The 19,825-nt window shown below is 36.0% G+C and overlaps 1 protein-coding gene across 1 annotated transcript; it reads left to right on the top strand.

The window, feature by feature from the left end:
* Positions 1–2,051: 2,051 nt before the first annotated feature.
* On the top strand, positions 2,052–19,279 carry LOC117398187 (uncharacterized). Its single transcript, XM_059016930.1, has 3 exons — positions 2,052–2,154; positions 2,740–2,800; positions 15,852–19,279. Exon 3 carries the CDS (start codon positions 15,869–15,871, stop codon positions 17,927–17,929), a length of 2,061 nt encoding a protein of 686 aa, XP_058872913.1. The 5' UTR covers positions 2,052–2,154; positions 2,740–2,800; positions 15,852–15,868; the 3' UTR covers positions 17,930–19,279.
* Positions 19,280–19,825: the final 546 nt, after the last annotated feature.

Here is a 19,825-nt window from a genome sequence, read left to right as displayed (position 1 = left end):
ACGAAGACACAAATTCGCCCGTTTTCTCATTGGAAATAGGTATATTTCAAAATATCACTGTCCTGGTCACAAAAGCAAAGTTTGTGGGGAATAATAGCCATTTTCTATACTTTTGAGGCATAAGCAATTAGGAAATAACACTTACTACCCAGGAACAAAAATTGTGTTACATAGTGTTATACACATGAAGATTCTGAAGAATGTGACTGAGGGAAAGATTTTTCATGAGATCCTAATCTATTACAAAGTTCCAACTTGCCTTCCAGTGAAAAACATGGCAGTTTAATTTTTGAGTATTGTTGTATAGTTGTGCTTCAGATTTTAAATAAATGCACACAAGCCATTGTGCCAAATTGGACAAACAATGACTCAAAATTAATGCACATATGGTAAATACATAAACAATAAAATGTAATAAAAGTGATAGGAAATGTTTTTTTTTTGTGGTCAATAAACATGAGCAGCCAAACAAATATATTTAACAAATATGACCTGATTATTGGGTAAAATAAAATGTTAACAATTTGAATACTCTTAAGTATCTGAATAAAACTGAATTGTGGTTTGTCACACTTGTACTTTGCTTGAACAAAAGTTATTGTATTTCTTGCTCTTATTGTATTACTTGTATTGTAACACTTGAAATGTATTTGCTTACGATTGTAAGTCGCCCTGGATAAGGGCGTCTGCTAAGAAATAAATAATAAATAATAATAATAATAAAACAACTAATACCTTGTTTCCATGGACAGCCAACTCGAGTGCACTCGAGCTGAAATGACTTCTTCCAGAACTCATTGATGGACAACTTGGGTTGGTTAAAAAAGTGGAGTTACAATGACTTTCCGAGTTACTCGAGTTATCATGTGAGCTTGGCAGGTTTATTTACCAGAAATAATTGGGGTGAGCAGGTGTAACAACCCTGTCCTTAGCAAAAAGGTAATTTTATAATTCCCAATTGAAAGAATACAATTACTTCCTGGAGCCAATACATACATGTTAGCACCAGCAGAAAGATTAACTGATAGTAGGTCCGCTCAGTCGGACAGTTCTTAAAGTAAATACAAATACTACTAAACTGTAATATATATATATATATATATATATATATATATATATATATATATATATATATATATATATATATATATATATATATATATAACAACAGTTAGCGTATGCGCCAAAAGATCAAAACAGTAATTTAAGTTAAAATAATAAAATAAATCGACCCCTTTTGGGTGTAATGTAAAATCAAAACTCTGTTTCAGTCATAAACCTTTACCTTAAGTAAGCTTACAACTACTTCCATACAAATCCACTTTCAATGGCTTAGCCTTGATGCAAGGGCTAGGAGTAACCTTATTTAGTGGACTGCATAAGAAAATAGATTTTAACGCTTTGGTTGCTGCACTTTAAAATATTGTCTATTCACACTTATCAGCCCTGAAAACATCTTGTACTAAGAAAATCATATTTCTCATAACAAAAATATTTCTACACAACGACTCTTGCTTTAAGAAATTGTTTCTTGTCATAAGAAATTACTGCTGGAATTAAGTTCAGTTTCTCACACCAAGAAAAATAAATATGTCCCTCTTGTGTAAATTGGCAGAAACAAGCCTTTGTTCTTTTTACAAGATTTTATTTTTTAAAAAAAACAAGAAGCTCAAGAAATTACTTTGTGTGTATATATATATATATATATATATATATATATACTCTTGACCGGAGGGTTGTGGGTTCAATCCCCAGTGGGGGACACTGCTGTTATACCCTTGAGCAAGGTACTTTACCTAAATTGCTCCAGTAAAACCCCAACTGTATAAATGGGTAATTGTATGTAAAAATAATGTGATATCTGTATAATGTGAAATAATGTATAATGTGATATCTTGTAACAATTAAGTCGCCCTGGATAAGGGCGTCTGCTAAGAAATAAATAATAATAATATATATATATATATATATATATATATATATATATATATATATATATATATATATATATATATATATATATATAAGCTATTTCAAGAGTTGAGAAGGGCAGTTCGGTTTCTGATTGGCTACACTCCTTGATGTCGTCATAGGCACTGCTATATAACAGCACACCGTGCCTTAAGGTTTTCAGTTGAGACACTTTCTTGAAAGGTAAGTTGCTTTTTCTATCTTTGATCTCATCTTTAATTGAAAGTAGACGAATATGTACAATGTCTAAAAACATTGAATGCAAAAAACTTAAAATATTTGTATATACTGTATTTTTTTTGTTTGTTTGTTTGTTTGTTTGTTTGTTTTTAATGTTTTTTAGAAGTCCTTCACAAATAGGCTGTTCAAGTTTGCTTATACTTGTCATGCAACAATAGTTACAAAATGTAACGTTAAATAGTATATGTGTTTAATATATAACATGCAAATAGCTGGGTTATAGTATTTGTGCACGTGTACCTGTATGTTCCATTCACAATGTAATGCTTCGGTAACATTTAACACCAGAACTACTGAAGGACCCCCGTATTAAAATTCTTAATGAAGTATTATTAGTGCACGTGACCCCCGCTCGAGTTGCAATTACATTATAAAACAAAAAACAGATAAGCAAACTAAACCAAATCAATGCAAAATGCCGTTTATTAAAAATGTTTGAAATGTGGAATATAAAAAGCAACTAGTAGGTAACTTGTTATTTTTCTACATAATGTATTCATTTGTAGTCTCGTTGTTTATTCACTCCAGAAATACAGTAAACCCCGGAGAGTTTCGCAATTGAACAAGCAGAGTCGACATTCAAGCTAAGGTACAGTTGTTGAGTGACTTCAGTTAATTACATTCTGATAGAAACTTCTTAAACTGTTTGACTTTTATTTGCGACTTGCTTACTGCTGGAATGGAAAATGACATTACTCGAGTATTTACTTGAGATTCGTGTGCATTATTATTATCACTTTAATACGACTTTGTGTGCAATAAATCATAAACACGCCTTACATTTGCAGACATAAGGATTGACACCCTGTATTTGAAACAAGATAATAAATGTGTAATGAATATTTTGTGTTAGAAACAAACATCAGTTATTATTTATTTCTTAGCCGACGCCATTATCCAGGGCGACTTACAATTGTTACAAGATATCACATTATTTTTACATACAATTACCCATTTATACAGTTGGGTTTTTACTAGAGCAATCTAAGTAAAGTACCTTGCTCAAGGGTACAGCAGCAGTATCCCCTAGCTGGGATTAAACCCACGACCCTCCAGTCAAGAGTCCGGAGCCCTAAACACTACTCCACACTGCTGCCCCATCAATTTCTCTGCTGCCTGTGTGGTTGGGGCTGAGAGAAGTTTAAGGGTCTCCTAATATTTCCCCCCTTTAAAACACATTATAGATCTGCTTTTATATTTGAAAAACTATATAAAATAGGTAGTAAAAGAAAAACAAGATAAATCAATGATTTAAAAGAATCAAGTGATTTAAATCAGTGATTTAACCCTAATAATAATAATAATAATAATAATAACAATAATAATAATAATAATAATAATACATTATTTTGTAAAAAAAAAATCTACTGTACAATAGTAAATAATTTTACTATTGTTTGTATAAAGAAGTGATTTAGAGAAAAAATGTGCACAACAGGCAGTTCTTCTCCACACTGTAAGAAGTAAAGGCTCCAGTAAGAACCTTTCAGGGTTCCTGGGGCTGCCACTGTGGAGGAATCCTTTAAGGTGCTTCCAATAACCTTTTTACAGGGGTCCTACCTATTCTATTGCAGACTTTTTATTTGTCATGTAAGCTATGAAACATGTATTGAAAATTGCAGTTTATAAACAATGTTATAAACCACAATTTACTTGATCTGAAGTAGGGATGCAACGAATCCAGGATTTGGTTTTGGATTCGGCCCGAATACCAACTTTTTGAGCAGGGTTATCGTATATCTGCCCAGACGCACATCCATTTTAGTGTGTGCAGTTCTTATTTAAATAAAAGACACGAATCTGGTATTGAACGTCACTGTTGTTTTTAACAAGAACATGATGTTTGATGAACTCTGTCGCAGCTACCAACTCCATATTACTGGAGGCGCACTCACTAAACACGTCATGCAGCTGCTGAATACAAACATTCCCTCGCATGCAACAGCACAGTCACATCACACTTTTCATTGAGTAAAATTATGCAGTACACCTGTAATATATAGTAACGTTAAACTGTTGTAGACTTTTGTGCTTTGTCTATCAAACGTGTTCTAGAGATCATACTGAGATAATAATAATAATAATAATAATAATAATAATAATAATAATAATAATAATAATAATAATAATTATAATAATAATCGGTGCACAGAAATGTATATATATTTTTGTAACTTTACAACTGTCAAATGTGCAATACGTTGTTGAACAATATGCTTTAGTAAATTAAATTACGTTATTGTAATGTGCCAATACAAGTTGATTTATTTGGGAACTGCTGTGTTTTATTAAAATTATTATTTATTATTATTATTTATTTCTTAGCAGACGCCCTTATCCAGGGCGACTTACAATCGTAAGCAAATACATTTCAAGTGTTACAATACAAGTAATACAATAAGAGCAAGAAATACAATAACTTTTGTTCAAGCAAAGTACAAGTGTGACAAACCACAATTCAATAATACAGCAGATAATAGTGATAGTTACATCAGGATATGATTAAATAGTGATAGTTACATCAGGATATGATTAAATACAAAATACTACAGGTTAAACACTTGGCAGATTACAGTATTCTGAAGTACAGGATTAAATGCAGTAAAATAGGGGGCAGATAAGAGCAAAATAAAGCACATTTAAATGAAGGGTGATAGTGTCCCAGGATACAAACAGAGGAGTTCTACAGGTGCTGTTTGAAGAGGAGAGTCTTAAGGAGGCGCCGGAATATGGTCAGGGACTGGGCAGTCCTGACATCTGTAGGAAGGTCATTCCACCACTGCGGAGCAAGGGTGGAGAAGGAGTGGGCTCTGGAGGCAGGGGAGCGTAGCAGAGGTAGAGCTAGTCTTCTAGTGCAGGCGGAGCGGAGAGGTCGAGTGGGGGTGTAGGGAGAGATGAGGGTCTGGAGGTAGCTGGGTGCAGTCTGGTCAAATATTTTTAAAACTGTTTCGTAGCCTATTTGATATGTGTCACGCACACGGTGCATTTAAATCAACGTGGGTTTTATTTCACTGGGATTCAGGTCACTCATCATAGTAATTTCTTCCTCATAGCTCTCAGATAGTGTTGTCAACAGGCTCCAGAACCTTGGGACACTAGGTTTTTTAACTCACCTCTCTAAACTGCAGTGTATTCGACGTGTGAGCAGTTAAGTTATTTAATTGTTTAATTTGGTGGCGATTCTATCCCGAGAGCCTCGTAACAATTAATCAAATTGCTTTATTTATTTTTTTATAAGGTGTGGTTGGGGCTGAGAGAAGTTTAAGGGTCTCCTAATATTTCCCCCCTTTAAAACACATTATAGATCTGCTTTTATATTTGAAAAACTATATAAAATAGGTAGTAAAAGAAAAACAAGATAAATCAATGATTTAAAAGAATCAAGTGATTTAAATCAGTGATTTAACCCTAATAATAATAATAATAATAATAATAATAATAATAATAATAATAATAATAATACATTATTTTGTAAAAAAAAAATCTACTGTACAATAGTAAATAATTTTACTATTGTTTGTATAAAGAAGTGATTTAGAGAAAAAATGTGCACAACAGGCAGTTCTTCTCCACACTGTAAGAAGTAAAGGCTCCAGTAAGAACCTTTCAGGGTTCCTGGGGCTGCCACTGTGGAGGAATCCTTTAAGATGCTTCCAATAACCTTTTTACAGGGGTCCTACCTATTCTATTGCAGACTTTTTATTTGTCATGTAAGCTATGAAACATGTATTGAAAATTGCAGTTTATAAACAATGTTATAAACCACAATTTACTTGATCTGAAGTAGGGATGCAACGAATCCAGGATTTGGTTTTGGATTCGGCCCGAATACCAACTTTTTGAGCAGGGTTATCGTATATCTGCCCAGACGCACATCCATTTTAGTGTGTGCAGTTCTTATTTAAATAAAAGACACAAATCTGATATTGAACGTCACTGTTGTTTTTAACAAGAACATGATGTTTGATGAACTCTGTCGCAGCTACCAACTCCATATTACTGGAGGCGCACTCACTAAACACGTCATGCAGCTGCTGAATACAAACATTCCCTCGCATGCAACAGCACAGTCACATCACACTTTTCATTGAGTAAAATTATGCAGTACACCTGTAATATATAGTAACGTTAAACTGTTGTAGACTTTTGTGCTTTGTCTATCAAACGTGTTCTAGAGATCATACTGAGATAATAATAATAATAATAATAATAATAATAATAATAATAATAATAATAATAATAATAATAATAATAATAATAATAATAATAATCGGTGCACAGAAATGTATATATATTTTTGTAACTTTACAACTGTCAAATGTGCAATACGTTGTTGAACAATATGCTTTAGTAAATTAAATTACGTTATTGTAATGTGCCAATACAAGTTGATTTATTTGGGAACTGCTGTGTTTTATTAAAATTATTATTTATTATTATTATTTATTTCTTAGCAGACGCCCTTATCCAGGGCGACTTACAATCGTAAGCAAATACATTTCAAGTGTTACAATACAAGTAATACAATAAGAGCAAGAAATACAATAACTTTTGTTCAAGCAAAGTACAAGTGTGACAAACCACAATTCAATAATACAGCAGATAATAGTGATAGTTACATCAGGATATGATTAAATAGTGATAGTTACATCAGGATATGATTAAATACAAAATACTACAGGTTAAACACTTGGCAGATTACAGTATTCTGAAGTACAGGATTAAATGCAGTAAAATAGGGGGCAGATAAGAGCAAAATAAAGCACATTTAAATGAAGGGTGATAGTGTCCCAGGATACAAACAGAGGAGTTCTACAGGTGCTGTTTGAAGAGGAGAGTCTTAAGGAGGCGCCGGAATATGGTCAGGGACTGGGCAGTCCTGACATCTGTAGGAAGGTCATTCCACCACTGCGGAGCAAGGGTGGAGAAGGAGTGGGCTCTGGAGGCAGGGGAGCGTAGCAGAGGTAGAGCTAGTCTTCTAGTGCAGGCGGAGCGGAGAGGTCGAGTGGGGGTGTAGGGAGAGATGAGGGTCTGGAGGTAGCTGGGTGCAGTCTGGTCAAATATTTTTAAAACTGTTTCGTAGCCTATTTGATATGTGTCACGCACACGGTGCATTTAAATCAACGTGGGTTTTATTTCACTGGGATTCAGGTCACTCATCATAGTAATTTCTTCCTCATAGCTCTCAGATAGTGTTGTCAACAGGCTCCAGAACCTTGGGACACTAGGTTTTTTAACTCACCTCTCTAAACTGCAGTGTATTCGACGTGTGAGCAGTTAAGTTATTTAATTGTTTAATTTGGTGGCGATTCTATCCCGAGAGCCTCGTAACAATTAATCAAATTGCTTTATTTATTTTTTTATAAGGTGTGGTTGGGGCTGAGAGAAGTTTAAGGGTCTCCTAATATTTCCCCCCTTTAAAACACATTATAGATCTGCTTTTATATTTGAAAAACTATATAAAATAGGTAGTAAAAGAAAAACAAGATAAATCAATGATTTAAAAGAATCAAGTGATTTAAATCAGTGATTTAACCCTAATAATAATAATAATAATAATAATAATAATAATAATAATAATAATAATAATACATTATTTTGTAAAAAAAAAATCTACTGTACAATAGTAAATAATTTTACTATTGTTTGTATAAAGAAGTGATTTAGAGAAAAAATGTGCACAACAGGCAGTTCTTCTCCACACTGTAAGAAGTAAAGGCTCCAGTAAGAACCTTTCAGGGTTCCTGGGGCTGCCACTGTGGAGGAATCCTTTAAGATGCTTCCAATAACCTTTTTACAGGGGTCCTACCTATTCTATTGCAGACTTTTTATTTGTCATGTAAGCTATGAAACATGTATTGAAAATTGCAGTTTATAAACAATGTTATAAACCACAATTTACTTGATCTGAAGTAGGGATGCAACGAATCCAGGATTTGGTTTTGGATTCGGCCCGAATACCAACTTTTTGAGCAGGGTTATCGTATATCTGCCCAGACGCACATCCATTTTAGTGTGTGCAGTTCTTATTTAAATAAAAGACACAAATCTGATATTGAACGTCACTGTTGTTTTTAACAAGAACATGATGTTTGATGAACTCTGTCGCAGCTACCAACTCCATATTACTGGAGGCGCACTCACTAAACACGTCATGCAGCTGCTGAATACAAACATTCCCTCGCATGCAACAGCACAGTCACATCACACTTTTCATTGAGTAAAATTATGCAGTACACCTGTAATATATAGTAACGTTAAACTGTTGTAGACTTTTGTGCTTTGTCTATCAAACGTGTTCTAGAGATCATACTGAGATAATAATAATAATAATAATAATAATAATAATAATAATAATAATAATAATAATAATAATAATAATAATAATCGGTGCACAGAAATGTATATATATTTTTGTAACTTTACAACTGTCAAATGTGCAATACGTTGTTGAACAATATGCTTTAGTAAATTAAATTACGTTATTGTAATGTGCCAATACAAGTTGATTTATTTGGGAACTGCTGTGTTTTATTAAAATTATTATTTATTATTATTATTTATTTCTTAGCAGACGCCCTTATCCAGGGCGACTTACAATCGTAAGCAAATACATTTCAAGTGTTACAATACAAGTAATACAATAAGAGCAAGAAATACAATAACTTTTGTTCAAGCAAAGTACAAGTGTGACAAACCACAATTCAATAATACAGCAGATAATAGTGATAGTTACATCAGGATATGATTAAATAGTGATAGTTACATCAGGATATGATTAAATACAAAATACTACAGGTTAAACACTTGGCAGATTACAGTATTCTGAAGTACAGGATTAAATGCAGTAAAATAGGGGGCAGATAAGAGCAAAATAAAGCACATTTAAATGAAGGGTGATAGTGTCCCAGGATACAAACAGAGGAGTTCTACAGGTGCTGTTTGAAGAGGAGAGTCTTAAGGAGGCGCCGGAATATGGTCAGGGACTGGGCAGTCCTGACATCTGTAGGAAGGTCATTCCACCACTGCGGAGCAAGGGTGGAGAAGGAGTGGGCTCTGGAGGCAGGGGAGCGTAGCAGAGGTAGAGCTAGTCTTCTAGTGCAGGCGGAGCGGAGAGGTCGAGTGGGGGTGTAGGGAGAGATGAGGGTCTGGAGGTAGCTGGGTGCAGTCTGGTCAAATATTTTTAAAACTGTTTCGTAGCCTATTTGATATGTGTCACGCACACGGTGCATTTAAATCAACGTGGGTTTTATTTCACTGGGATTCAGGTCACTCATCATAGTAATTTCTTCCTCATAGCTCTCAGATAGTGTTGTCAACAGGCTCCAGAACCTTGGGACACTAGGTTTTTTAACTCACCTCTCTAAACTGCAGTGTATTCGACGTGTGAGCAGTTAAGTTATTTAATTGTTTAATTTGGTGGCGATTCTATCCCGAGAGCCTCGTAACAATTAATCAAATTGCTTTATTTATTTTTTTATAAGGTGTGGTTGGGGCTGAGAGAAGTTTAAGGGTCTCCTAATATTTCCCCCCTTTAAAACACATTATAGATCTGCTTTTATATTTGAAAAACTATATAAAATAGGTAGTAAAAGAAAAACAAGATAAATCAATGATTTAAAAGAATCAAGTGATTTAAATCAGTGATTTAACCCTAATAATAATAATAATAATAATAATAATAATAATAATAATAATAATAATACATTATTTTGTAAAAAAAAATCTACTGTACAATAGTAAATAATTTTACTATTGTTTGTATAAAGAAGTGATTTAGAGAAAAAATGTGCACAACAGGCAGTTCTTCTCCACACTGTAAGAAGTAAAGGCTCCAGTAAGAACCTTTCAGGGTTCCTGGGGCTGCCACTGTGGAGGAATCCTTTAAGGTGCTTCCAATAATCTTTTTACAGGGGTCCTACCTATTCTATTGCAGACTTTTTATTTGTCATGTAAGCTATGAAACATGTATTGAAAATTGCAGTTTATAAACAATGTTATAAACCACAATTTACTTGACCTGAAGTAGGGATGCAACGAATCCAGGATTTGGTTTTGGATTTGGCCCGAATACCAACTTTTTGAGCAGGGTTATCGTATATCTGCCCAGACGCACATCCATTTTAGTGTGTGCAGTTCTTATTTAAATAAAAGACACGAATCTGATATTGAACGTCACTGTTGTTTTTAACAAGAACATGATGTTTGATGAACTCTGTCGCAGCTACCAACTCCATATTACTGGAGGCGCACTCACTAAACACGTCATGCAGCTGCTGAATACAAACATTCCCTCGCATGCAACAGCACAGTCACATCACACTTTTCATGGAGTAAAATTATGCAGTACACCTGTAATATATAGTAACGTTAAACTGTTGTAGACTTTTGTGCTTTGTCTATCAAACGTGTTCTAGAGATCATACTGAGATAATAATAATAATAATAATAATAATAATAATAATAATAATAATAATAATAATAATAATAATAATCGGTGCACAGAAATGTATATATATTTTTGTAACTTTACAACTGTCAAATGTGCAATACGTTGTTGAACAATATGCTTTAGTAAATTAAATTACGTTATTGTAATGTGCCAATACAAGTTGATTTATTTGGGAACTGCTGTGTTTTATTAAAATTATTATTTATTATTATTATTTATTTCTTAGCAGACGCCCTTATCCAGGGCGACTTACAATCGTAAGCAAATACATTTCAAGTGTTACAATACAAGTAATACAATAAGAGCAAGAAATACAATAACTTTTGTTCAAGCAAAGTACAAGTGTGACAAACCACAATTCAATAATACAGCAGATAATAGTGATAGTTACATCAGGATATGATTAAATAGTGATAGTTACATCAGGATATGATTAAATACAAAATACTACAGGTTAAACACTTGGCAGATTACAGTGTTCTGAAGTACAGGATTAAATGCAGTAAAATAGGGGGCAGATAAGAGCAAAATAAAGCACATTTAAATGAAGGGTGATAGTGTCCCAGGATACAAACAGAGGAGTTCTACAGGTGCTGTTTGAAGAGGAGAGTCTTAAGGAGGCGCCGGAATATGGTCAGGGACTGGGCAGTCCTGACATCTGTAGGAAGGTCATTCCACCACTGCGGAGCAAGGGTGGAGAAGGAGTGGGCTCTGGAGGCAGGGGAGCGTAGCAGAGGTAGAGCTAGTCTTCTAGTGCAGGCGGAGCGGAGAGGTCGAGTGGGGGTGTAGGGAGAGATGAGGGTCTGGAGGTAGCTGGGTGCAGTCTGGTCAAATATTTTTAAAACTGTTTCGTAGCCTATTTGATATGTGTCACGCACACGGTGCATTTAAATCAACGTGGGTTTTATTTCACTGGGATTCAGGTCACTCATCATAGTAATTTCTTCCTCATAGCTCTCAGATAGTGTTGTCAACAGGCTCCAGAACCTTGGGACACTAGGTTTTTTAACTCACCTCTCTAAACTGCAGTGTATTCGACGTGTGAGCAGTTAAGTTATTTAATTGTTTAATTTGGTGGCGATTCTATCCCGAGAGCCTCGTAACAATTAATCAAATTGCTTTATTTATTTTTTTATAAGGTGTGGTTGGGGCTGAGAGAAGTTTAAGGGTCTCCTAATATTTCCCCCCTTTAAAACACATAATAGATCTGCTTTTATATTTGAAAAACTATATAAAATAGGTAGTAAAAGAAAAACAAGATAAATCAATGATTTAAAAGAATCAAGTGATTTAAATCAGTGATTTAACCCTAATAATAATAATAATAATAATAATAATAATAATAATAATACATTATTTTGTAAAAAAAAAATCTACTGTACAATAGTAAATAATTTTACTATTGTTTGTATAAAGAAGTGATTTAGAGAAAAAATGTGCACAACAGACAGTTCTTCTCCACACTGTAAGAAGTAAAGGCTCCAGTAAGAACCTTTCAGGGTTCCTGGGGCTGCCACTGTGGAGGAATCCTTTAAGGTGCTTCCAATAACCTTTTTACAGGGGTCCTACCTATTCTATTGCAGACTTTTTATTTGTCATGTAAGCTATGAAACATGTATTGAAAATTGCAGTTTATAAACAATGTTGTAAACCACAATTTACTTGATCTGAAGTAGGGATGCAACGAATCCAGGATTTGGTTTTGGATTCGGCCCGAATACCAACTTTTTGAGCAGGGTTATCGTATATCTGCCCAGACGCACATCCATTTTAGTGTGTGCAGTTCTTATTTAAATAAAAGACACAAATCTGATATTGAACGTCACTGTTGTTTTTAACAAGAACATGATGTTTGATGAACTCTGTCGCAGCTACCAACTCCATATTACTGGAGGCGCACTCACTAAACACGTCATGCAGCTGCTGAATACAAACATTCCCTCGCATGCAACAGCACAGTCACATCACACTTTTCATTGAGTAAAATTATGCAGTACACCTGTAATATATAGTAACGTTAAACTGTTGTAGACTTTTGTGCTTTGTCTATCAAACGTGTTCTAGAGATCATACTGAGATAATAATAATAATAATAATAATAATAATAATAATAATAATAATAATAATAATAATAATAATAATAATAATAATAATAATAATAATAATAATAATTATAATAATCGGTGCACAGAAATGTATATATATTTTTGTAACTTTACAACTGTCAAATGTGCAATACGTTGTTGAACAATATGCTTTAGTAAATTAAATTACGTTATTGTAATGTGCCAATACAAGTTGATTTATTTGGGAACTGCTGTGTTTTATTAAAATTATTATTTATTATTATTATTTATTTCTTAGCAGACGCCCTTATCCAGGGCGACTTACAATCGTAAGCAAATACATTTCAAGTGTTACAATACAAGTAATACAATAAGAGCAAGAAATACAATAACTTTTGTTCAAGCAAAGTACAAGTGTGACAAACCACAATTCAATAATACAGCAGATAATAGTGATAGTTACATCAGGATATGATTAAATAGTGATAGTTACATCAGGATATGATTAAATACAAAATACTACAGGTTAAACACTTGGCAGATTACAGTATTCTGAAGTACAGGATTAAATGCAGTAAAATAGGGGGCAGATAAGAGCAAAATAAAGCACATTTAAATGAAGGGTGATAGTGTCCCAGGATACAAACAGAGGAGTTCTACAGGTGCTGTTTGAAGAGGTGAGTCTTAAGGAGGCGCCGGAATGTGGTCAGGGACTGGGCAGTCCTGACATCTGTAGGAAGGTCATTCCACCACTGCGGAGCAAGGGTGGAGAAGGAGCGGGCTCTGGAGGCAGGGGAGCGTAGCGGAGGTAGAGCTAGTCTTCTAGTGCAGGCGGAGCGGAGAGGTCGAGTGGGGGTGTAGGGAGAGATGAGGGTCTGGAGGTAGCTGGGTGCAGTCTGGTCAAATATTTTTAAAACTATTTCGTAGCCTATTTGATATGTGTCACACACACGGTGCATTTAAATCAACGTGGGTTTTATTTCACTGGGATTCAGGACACTCATTATAGTAATTTCTTCCTCACAGCTCTCAGATAGTGTTGTCAACAGGCTCCAGAACCTCGGGACACTAGGTTTTTTAACTCACCTCTCTAAACTGCAGTGTATTCGACGTGTGAGCAGTTAAGTTATTTAATTGTTCAATTTGGTGGCGATTCTATCCCGAGAGCCTTGTAACAATTAATCAAATTGCTTTGTTTATTTTTTTATACAGTAAACAATTTCTATCAAAATAGTGCAACACCATTATTATAGATAACTTTGCACTCTTTCATTTAACCTTGTGACAGCAGGTAAAGTTTTTATTTGTTTAATATGTCTTGCTTCACACGGTCCTGCCCAGTCAGAGACTCAGAAAGCCAATCAGCTGCTGTATAGGAATAATTGATGGAAACGATCCTCACAGGCAGGTGTGTGCTTTTGGTAACAATTAAGTAAAACAATTCAATTAATTTAGCGACAGTTTGCACAATTCACACTCACTTTACTGAATACGTTGCAGTTTAGAGGTGATTTACAAAACCTGACTTCCTTAAAGTGTCCCGAGATTCTGGAGCCCGTTGGCAACCCTACCCTCAGATCAGGCGACACAGGTTGAAATGTCATTAAAGAAAATACTGGGTTATGGCAAAGATGCAGCTCTCCTTTCTTGTAAAGGTAAACTGTTCTGTCTTTTGATGTTTCTGTTGTGGGGGAGGGGGCTAGTGGTAAATTGTGTACGTTTCTAACTGAAATCTTATTCAGGGATATATTTCCATTCGCGAATAAAAATACTATTAACTAAAAGGCTCAAAACTATAGATGTGTGTGTCCCTTGTTAGTAGCTGCCAGTCTGTTTTTCAGTCAACAGTTTCCTTCAGTTTTCTTGACAGATTCTGTAGATTTGGTGTTCGGTTCGGTATTCGGCTGAATCCCAAAAACTTGGATTCGGTGCATCCCTAATCTGAAGGATTCTAAAATGAGCCCTTTGCAGTATGTTATTAGACTGAGGAATGAGAGGTTCCCAAACAAACCCTTACTGAGAAAAAAAAGAATCGGCAATAGAACCCTATGGCTTCCTCAAGGAACCCTCAAAGAACCTGCACTTTTTAGAGTGCACTCCCAAACCACACCTAGATATATTTTGTACTTCCATGCATGTCCCCACTCTCTAAGGTTGATTGATTTCAAGGGAGTCAGCAGTGGGGAGATTGAGGGAAGTCAAGAGCAAGAGGCTTCAGTGCTGTGCAAAGGGGGGTTATTTTGATTGATTTTAACTTAAGTACTTACTCAGGATGTGCCCTATAGCCCGGAGGTCGCTGGTTCGAATCCGGGCTATGCCATCTCCACTCCAGGTGCACAATTGACCAAGCACCACCTGGGCGGTGAGGGCTCAAGTCGGCTGGGTAATTCCTGTCTCACCATGCACCAGCGACGCCTGTGGGTGGCCGAGCTCCTGTGAGCCAGATGTGCTGTCACTGGATCTAGTGCAGTCCTCAGACGCGATGGGTCTGGTTGGCTTCACTGTCGACTTGCTGTGTGAAAGAAAACAGGCGGCTTGACAGCACACGTTTCGGAGGACGCTTGAGTGCGCTTGTCCTTGCCTCTCCCGAATCACTGCGGGGGTTGCCGGGGGAAACAAGGTCTTAAAAACATTTAGATATTCCAAACTGGGAAGAAAATGGGGATAAAATAATTGGCAATTCCAAAAAAAGGATTACAGAACAGCTTAAAAATCCAATGCAGATTCAACTCTATCCCATCCGCAGCGCTGTGTTAAATGTAATGCTCTGAAATACATTGTCCGAAACTGTTCTACAGTAAGAAAATGTTAGCGCTAATCATGATTATTCATAATTATAATTTAGAATGTATTGATTTATATTTTCAAAGTTATCTTTACCTACACCTTTGAGATTTATAACAAATGCTCTTTTTTATTCTTTGTCAAATATTTGGAATTTGGTATTTTTCAACAGATATACAGGGTAAAAATAATTATTCTAAATGAAAATTATAACTAATTTGATCAAAAAATGTTAATGTTTTTTTTTAGACTTGCACAACTGGAAATTACTATTTGAGATGGATTTTTATTGCAGAGCTTTTGGGGTTTATACTAAATTGATCTGTTCTCTATTACAGAAATAAAAACTTCAAAAATGGATATTACAGTGAAAAATGCCGTTCTGAAGATTTCCAAGGCTGAAGCCGTGAGTAAAGAAACTGAACTGCTGATGAAACCTTACGCTAACTGGGAAGAATACCTGATGCCCGGTCCACTCTCTGTAGCTATTTTAGGAGAGCTTATCTTTATTTCTTCCAATACAGATTTCTCTATAAATAAAAATCCGCCAAAGGGTGGGTTCAAGTACATCAAATACCCTGATTCGTTCCGAGCCTGTCTCATGCAGGTCAGCAATTCAGGGTGGATCACCTTCAACGAGGCCCACAAGAACATGGACCAAATCCGACTCTACTCCAAAAATGTACCAAGCTACATGAAAATGACAGTGAAGACACTTCTTCAAGACAATATTCAAATCGTCCAGGCGTTACTCCCAGGTCAACTTGAAAACATAAGAACAATCGCCGATGAGTGCACAAGGCTTGCAGAGTCAACAGAGAAGAAATTCACTGATGTTATTCTCCTCATCCAGGAAATATTAGAGGCCTGCTTGAACTCAAAGCAGTGTTACGAAGAAGACGTCAAGGAGGTCCAGTTGAAATTGGAGGAAGCAAAGTTGAAGAAAGAGTCGGCAGAGAAAGCCAAAGCAATGGCAGAAAAAATTTTTGGTAAGATGGACAAGCAACTGGATGAAGTCCATAAACAGTTCACATCAGCGATGGAGTCCATGCCCAATGGTTGGGAAATGATAGGCATGACCTTTGTGGAAGGATTGACAAATACGGTTAATGAAGCTGTGTCTGGTTTTTTGGCAGTATCTTCAGGACCTTCCAAAATGGTGTCTTTAGTAAAAGATTCTATTGGACAGAAGTCAGCAGAATCTAACCCCTTTGCAGCTAACAATGTTTATTCCAAATCAGGGCAACTCCTGAAACTGGCAGAGCAGATCAACAGCTTTGTGGACAAAGACAAGATCAAATGGAGTGAAGTGTATGACCAAAAGACAAGCTCTGCAAAATCCTCCTGGTTGAAGAAGCAGCTCCAAAACATTGAAAGTTCACTTAAAAGTGAAGAAAACTGTCAGGCTAAAGAGAAGTCAGTAGTGGTTTGTAAGGATGCCATGTCTATCTGTGACCTCATGACAGAATTCGCACCCAAAAACAACTGTAAACCAGAACAGGAGAAGGATCTCATTACCAAGATCCAGAACCTGAAAGCACAGACTGAGCAGCTTGACTCCGAGAGCAAGGCTTTCACAAATTCTTCAAGCTTTTCTGCCACTCCACCACAAATGGCCCAAAACACACAAAGTGGTGGCAAAAAAAGTGCTGCCCAAATGGCAACAGACAACGCCCGTTTCCGTATAGAGCAAAGCCGAGCCCAGCTGGAGAAAGTCCAAGAGATGTACCAGAAAAGTATGGAAAACCTTGAGAAGAACAACAAGGAACTGTCAGAGATTCTGGTCACAATGAGACGCTGCGAGATTAAGGAAATTGACTTCAATACAGCTGTGAAGATGCTGGTGAAGTTCCTTGATGCAATGGGACGGGTGAAGGAGCAATGGGAAAAAATGGTCCGGTTCTTCCAGATGATCTCCAATTTAATCAACACCTGCCTCAACACGTCTCTGAAGAGGTTTATCTCTACTGCTGATAACATTCAAGGTATACAAGGCTATTCCTCCAACGCCTTTATAAAAGACATGATTTACACCCAGGCTTTCAATGCTTCTAACATTGCCAACCTGGTCTACATGATCTCAGGAACCTACACAGAGGTCTCCAGCAAGTATCTCATGGACCAAGTCAGCAGCCTTGGGAAGCTCATGGCCTTAGACCCCAAAAACCCCACCTTTGAAAGCGAGCGTGCAAAACTGGCAAATGACTGTGACTCTGCACAGAATGAAATCTATAAACTTGTGTTGAAGAAGAAAGAGGAGTTTGAAAGGGACTCAAAGAAGAGAGTTGATATGATTGATCAGGAGCTACTGGCAGTGTTGCCCCCAGCTTCGGATGAAGAGATTAAGAAAATCAAAGACAACGTCCAAACAGGGATGAAGGAGATCACTGCTGCAGAGGAGGATCAGTTTGGATAAAGAGGGTATTTTCAACTGTGCAAAATATAGACAAGCTTGGCATTCTAATTCACATGAATTAGTTTCCATTATACATCTTAGTTATACTTGACACATTAGTTATATAGCTTAGTTATAATTGTACTTTTTATTTTATGCCATGCATTCAGGTCTTCTTCACAACAGCAAATCATATATTCACTAAATGTTATATTTTGGGCAGCAGTGTGGAGTAGTGGTTAGGGCTCTGGACTCTTGAACGGAGGGTCGTGGGTTCAATCCCCAGTGGGGGACAGTGTTGCTGTACCTTTGAGCAAGGTACTTTACCTAGATTGCTCCAGTAAAAAAACAACTGTATAAATGGGTAATTGTATGGAAAAATAATGTGATATCTTGTAACAATTGTAAGTCGCCCTGGATAAGAGCGTCTGCTAAGAAATTAATAATAATAATAATTTTGGAATATAAATGTTATGTTTTATATATGAGACCATCTGGCTCTCCTAAGCTTGTCAAGTTCCCAGTTGCTGATTGATCTCAAAACTTTGTCAGTAGTAGTTTTAGGGTCTCCCTATCAACCTCTATTTAACCTCCCATCTCTGCAACTGCATCCAGCAAAACGCTCCAATAAAAAAATAATTTTGCGATTCCGAAAAATAAAGAAAAGAGGAATGTCTGCAACTAGGAGCACCACTGGAAAGGAGACTAGGCTGTCCAACCACATCAAGAAAAGTGACCGCTCTGCATTAAGAGGACGTCTGCCTACAGAATAGAGCCTGGACTTTGTAGCGAACCTTTGTTTGCCATCATATCCACTCTACAACTGAAATAGTATTTCTGAAATTTAACTAAAGAGATCAAAAGATTATCAACTGTACCCGGGTGGAAAACACAGTAAATGCACGTTAAAGATCAAAGTAAAAGGGTGTCGCCATTAGCTGTTTTTTATGATCAAAAGGGGTAAGGCTTGATAAAATGTATAAGTAATACAAAGACCTGATAGAGGATATAATAAGCTGTGGTGTTTTCTTCAAGAATAAATAAAGGTTGGGGGTATTAAATTGATTTGCCGTGGTTCCAATTAAGTAGGTATCATTTTTACAACCCATTGAGAGTCAAGTATGATTCTGTAATATGTTATCCTGCTGACTGGAATTCACTGAATTATATTCTGATGTTTATTGACTCATATTTACTCAAACTGCAATATTATAAGATGACTGATGAAAGCTGGTGTTTATATGCTGTTGGGATTGACACTAAAGGTTGAGTGTTTTACAGATTGATGTACTGATCTGTGCAGTTTTGATATTTCATTCTTTTATATCTGTGTAGTGTTCTAAAAACTGATTAAAAAATCCCTAAAAGATACTTCAGTGTTGCGTGATTACTGCTCACCTGTTCTTCTCAGGATCTTGATTTTGATTGGTCTGTTTGTGTTTGTGTGTGTGTGTGTGTGTGTGTGTGTGTAATCATTTGTGTGTCTTAATTGAAATAATAAAATACAGAAACCTCTCCCCTATCTTTGAAACTCACAACAAAAAGCAATCCATTGAAACCACCTCACACAAACCTGCAACTCTACACTCTACACTAGGAAAACTGGGTGCCTCCTGTTCTTCTGTTTCTAGGATATGCATTGTAAATCAGTGTTGTGTGACCTAATAATAATGTTCTTTATTATATCTGTATTTAAATCCTCCTGCACTTTAATTTGCCTTAACTGTTAACTCTATCTAGTATTTATTAATTGCGCCTGTTTTTAGTCTACGACACTCAGCAGTCATATCTGACCCTGATGTAACTACTGCCATTATCTGCTCTTACTTGAACTGCCCCTCAATTGAATGAGCTCAAACTGCAGTTTAATGATAGACACATGCATGCATAACATATCTATTGACTGTTTATTGATGC

Source organism: Acipenser ruthenus, chromosome 54 (genome assembly GCF_902713425.1).
Source record: "Acipenser ruthenus chromosome 54, fAciRut3.2 maternal haplotype, whole genome shotgun sequence".
Classification (NCBI taxonomy): domain Eukaryota; kingdom Metazoa; phylum Chordata; class Actinopteri; order Acipenseriformes; family Acipenseridae; genus Acipenser; species Acipenser ruthenus.
This window is presented reverse-complemented; position numbering and strand designations above follow the sequence as displayed.

Bases quoted from the DNA above. Each gene is read 5' to 3' on its own strand.
- LOC117398187 (XM_059016930.1), top strand. From the start codon at position 15,869: ATGGATATTACAGTGAAAAATGCCGTTCTGAAGATTTCCAAGGCTGAA.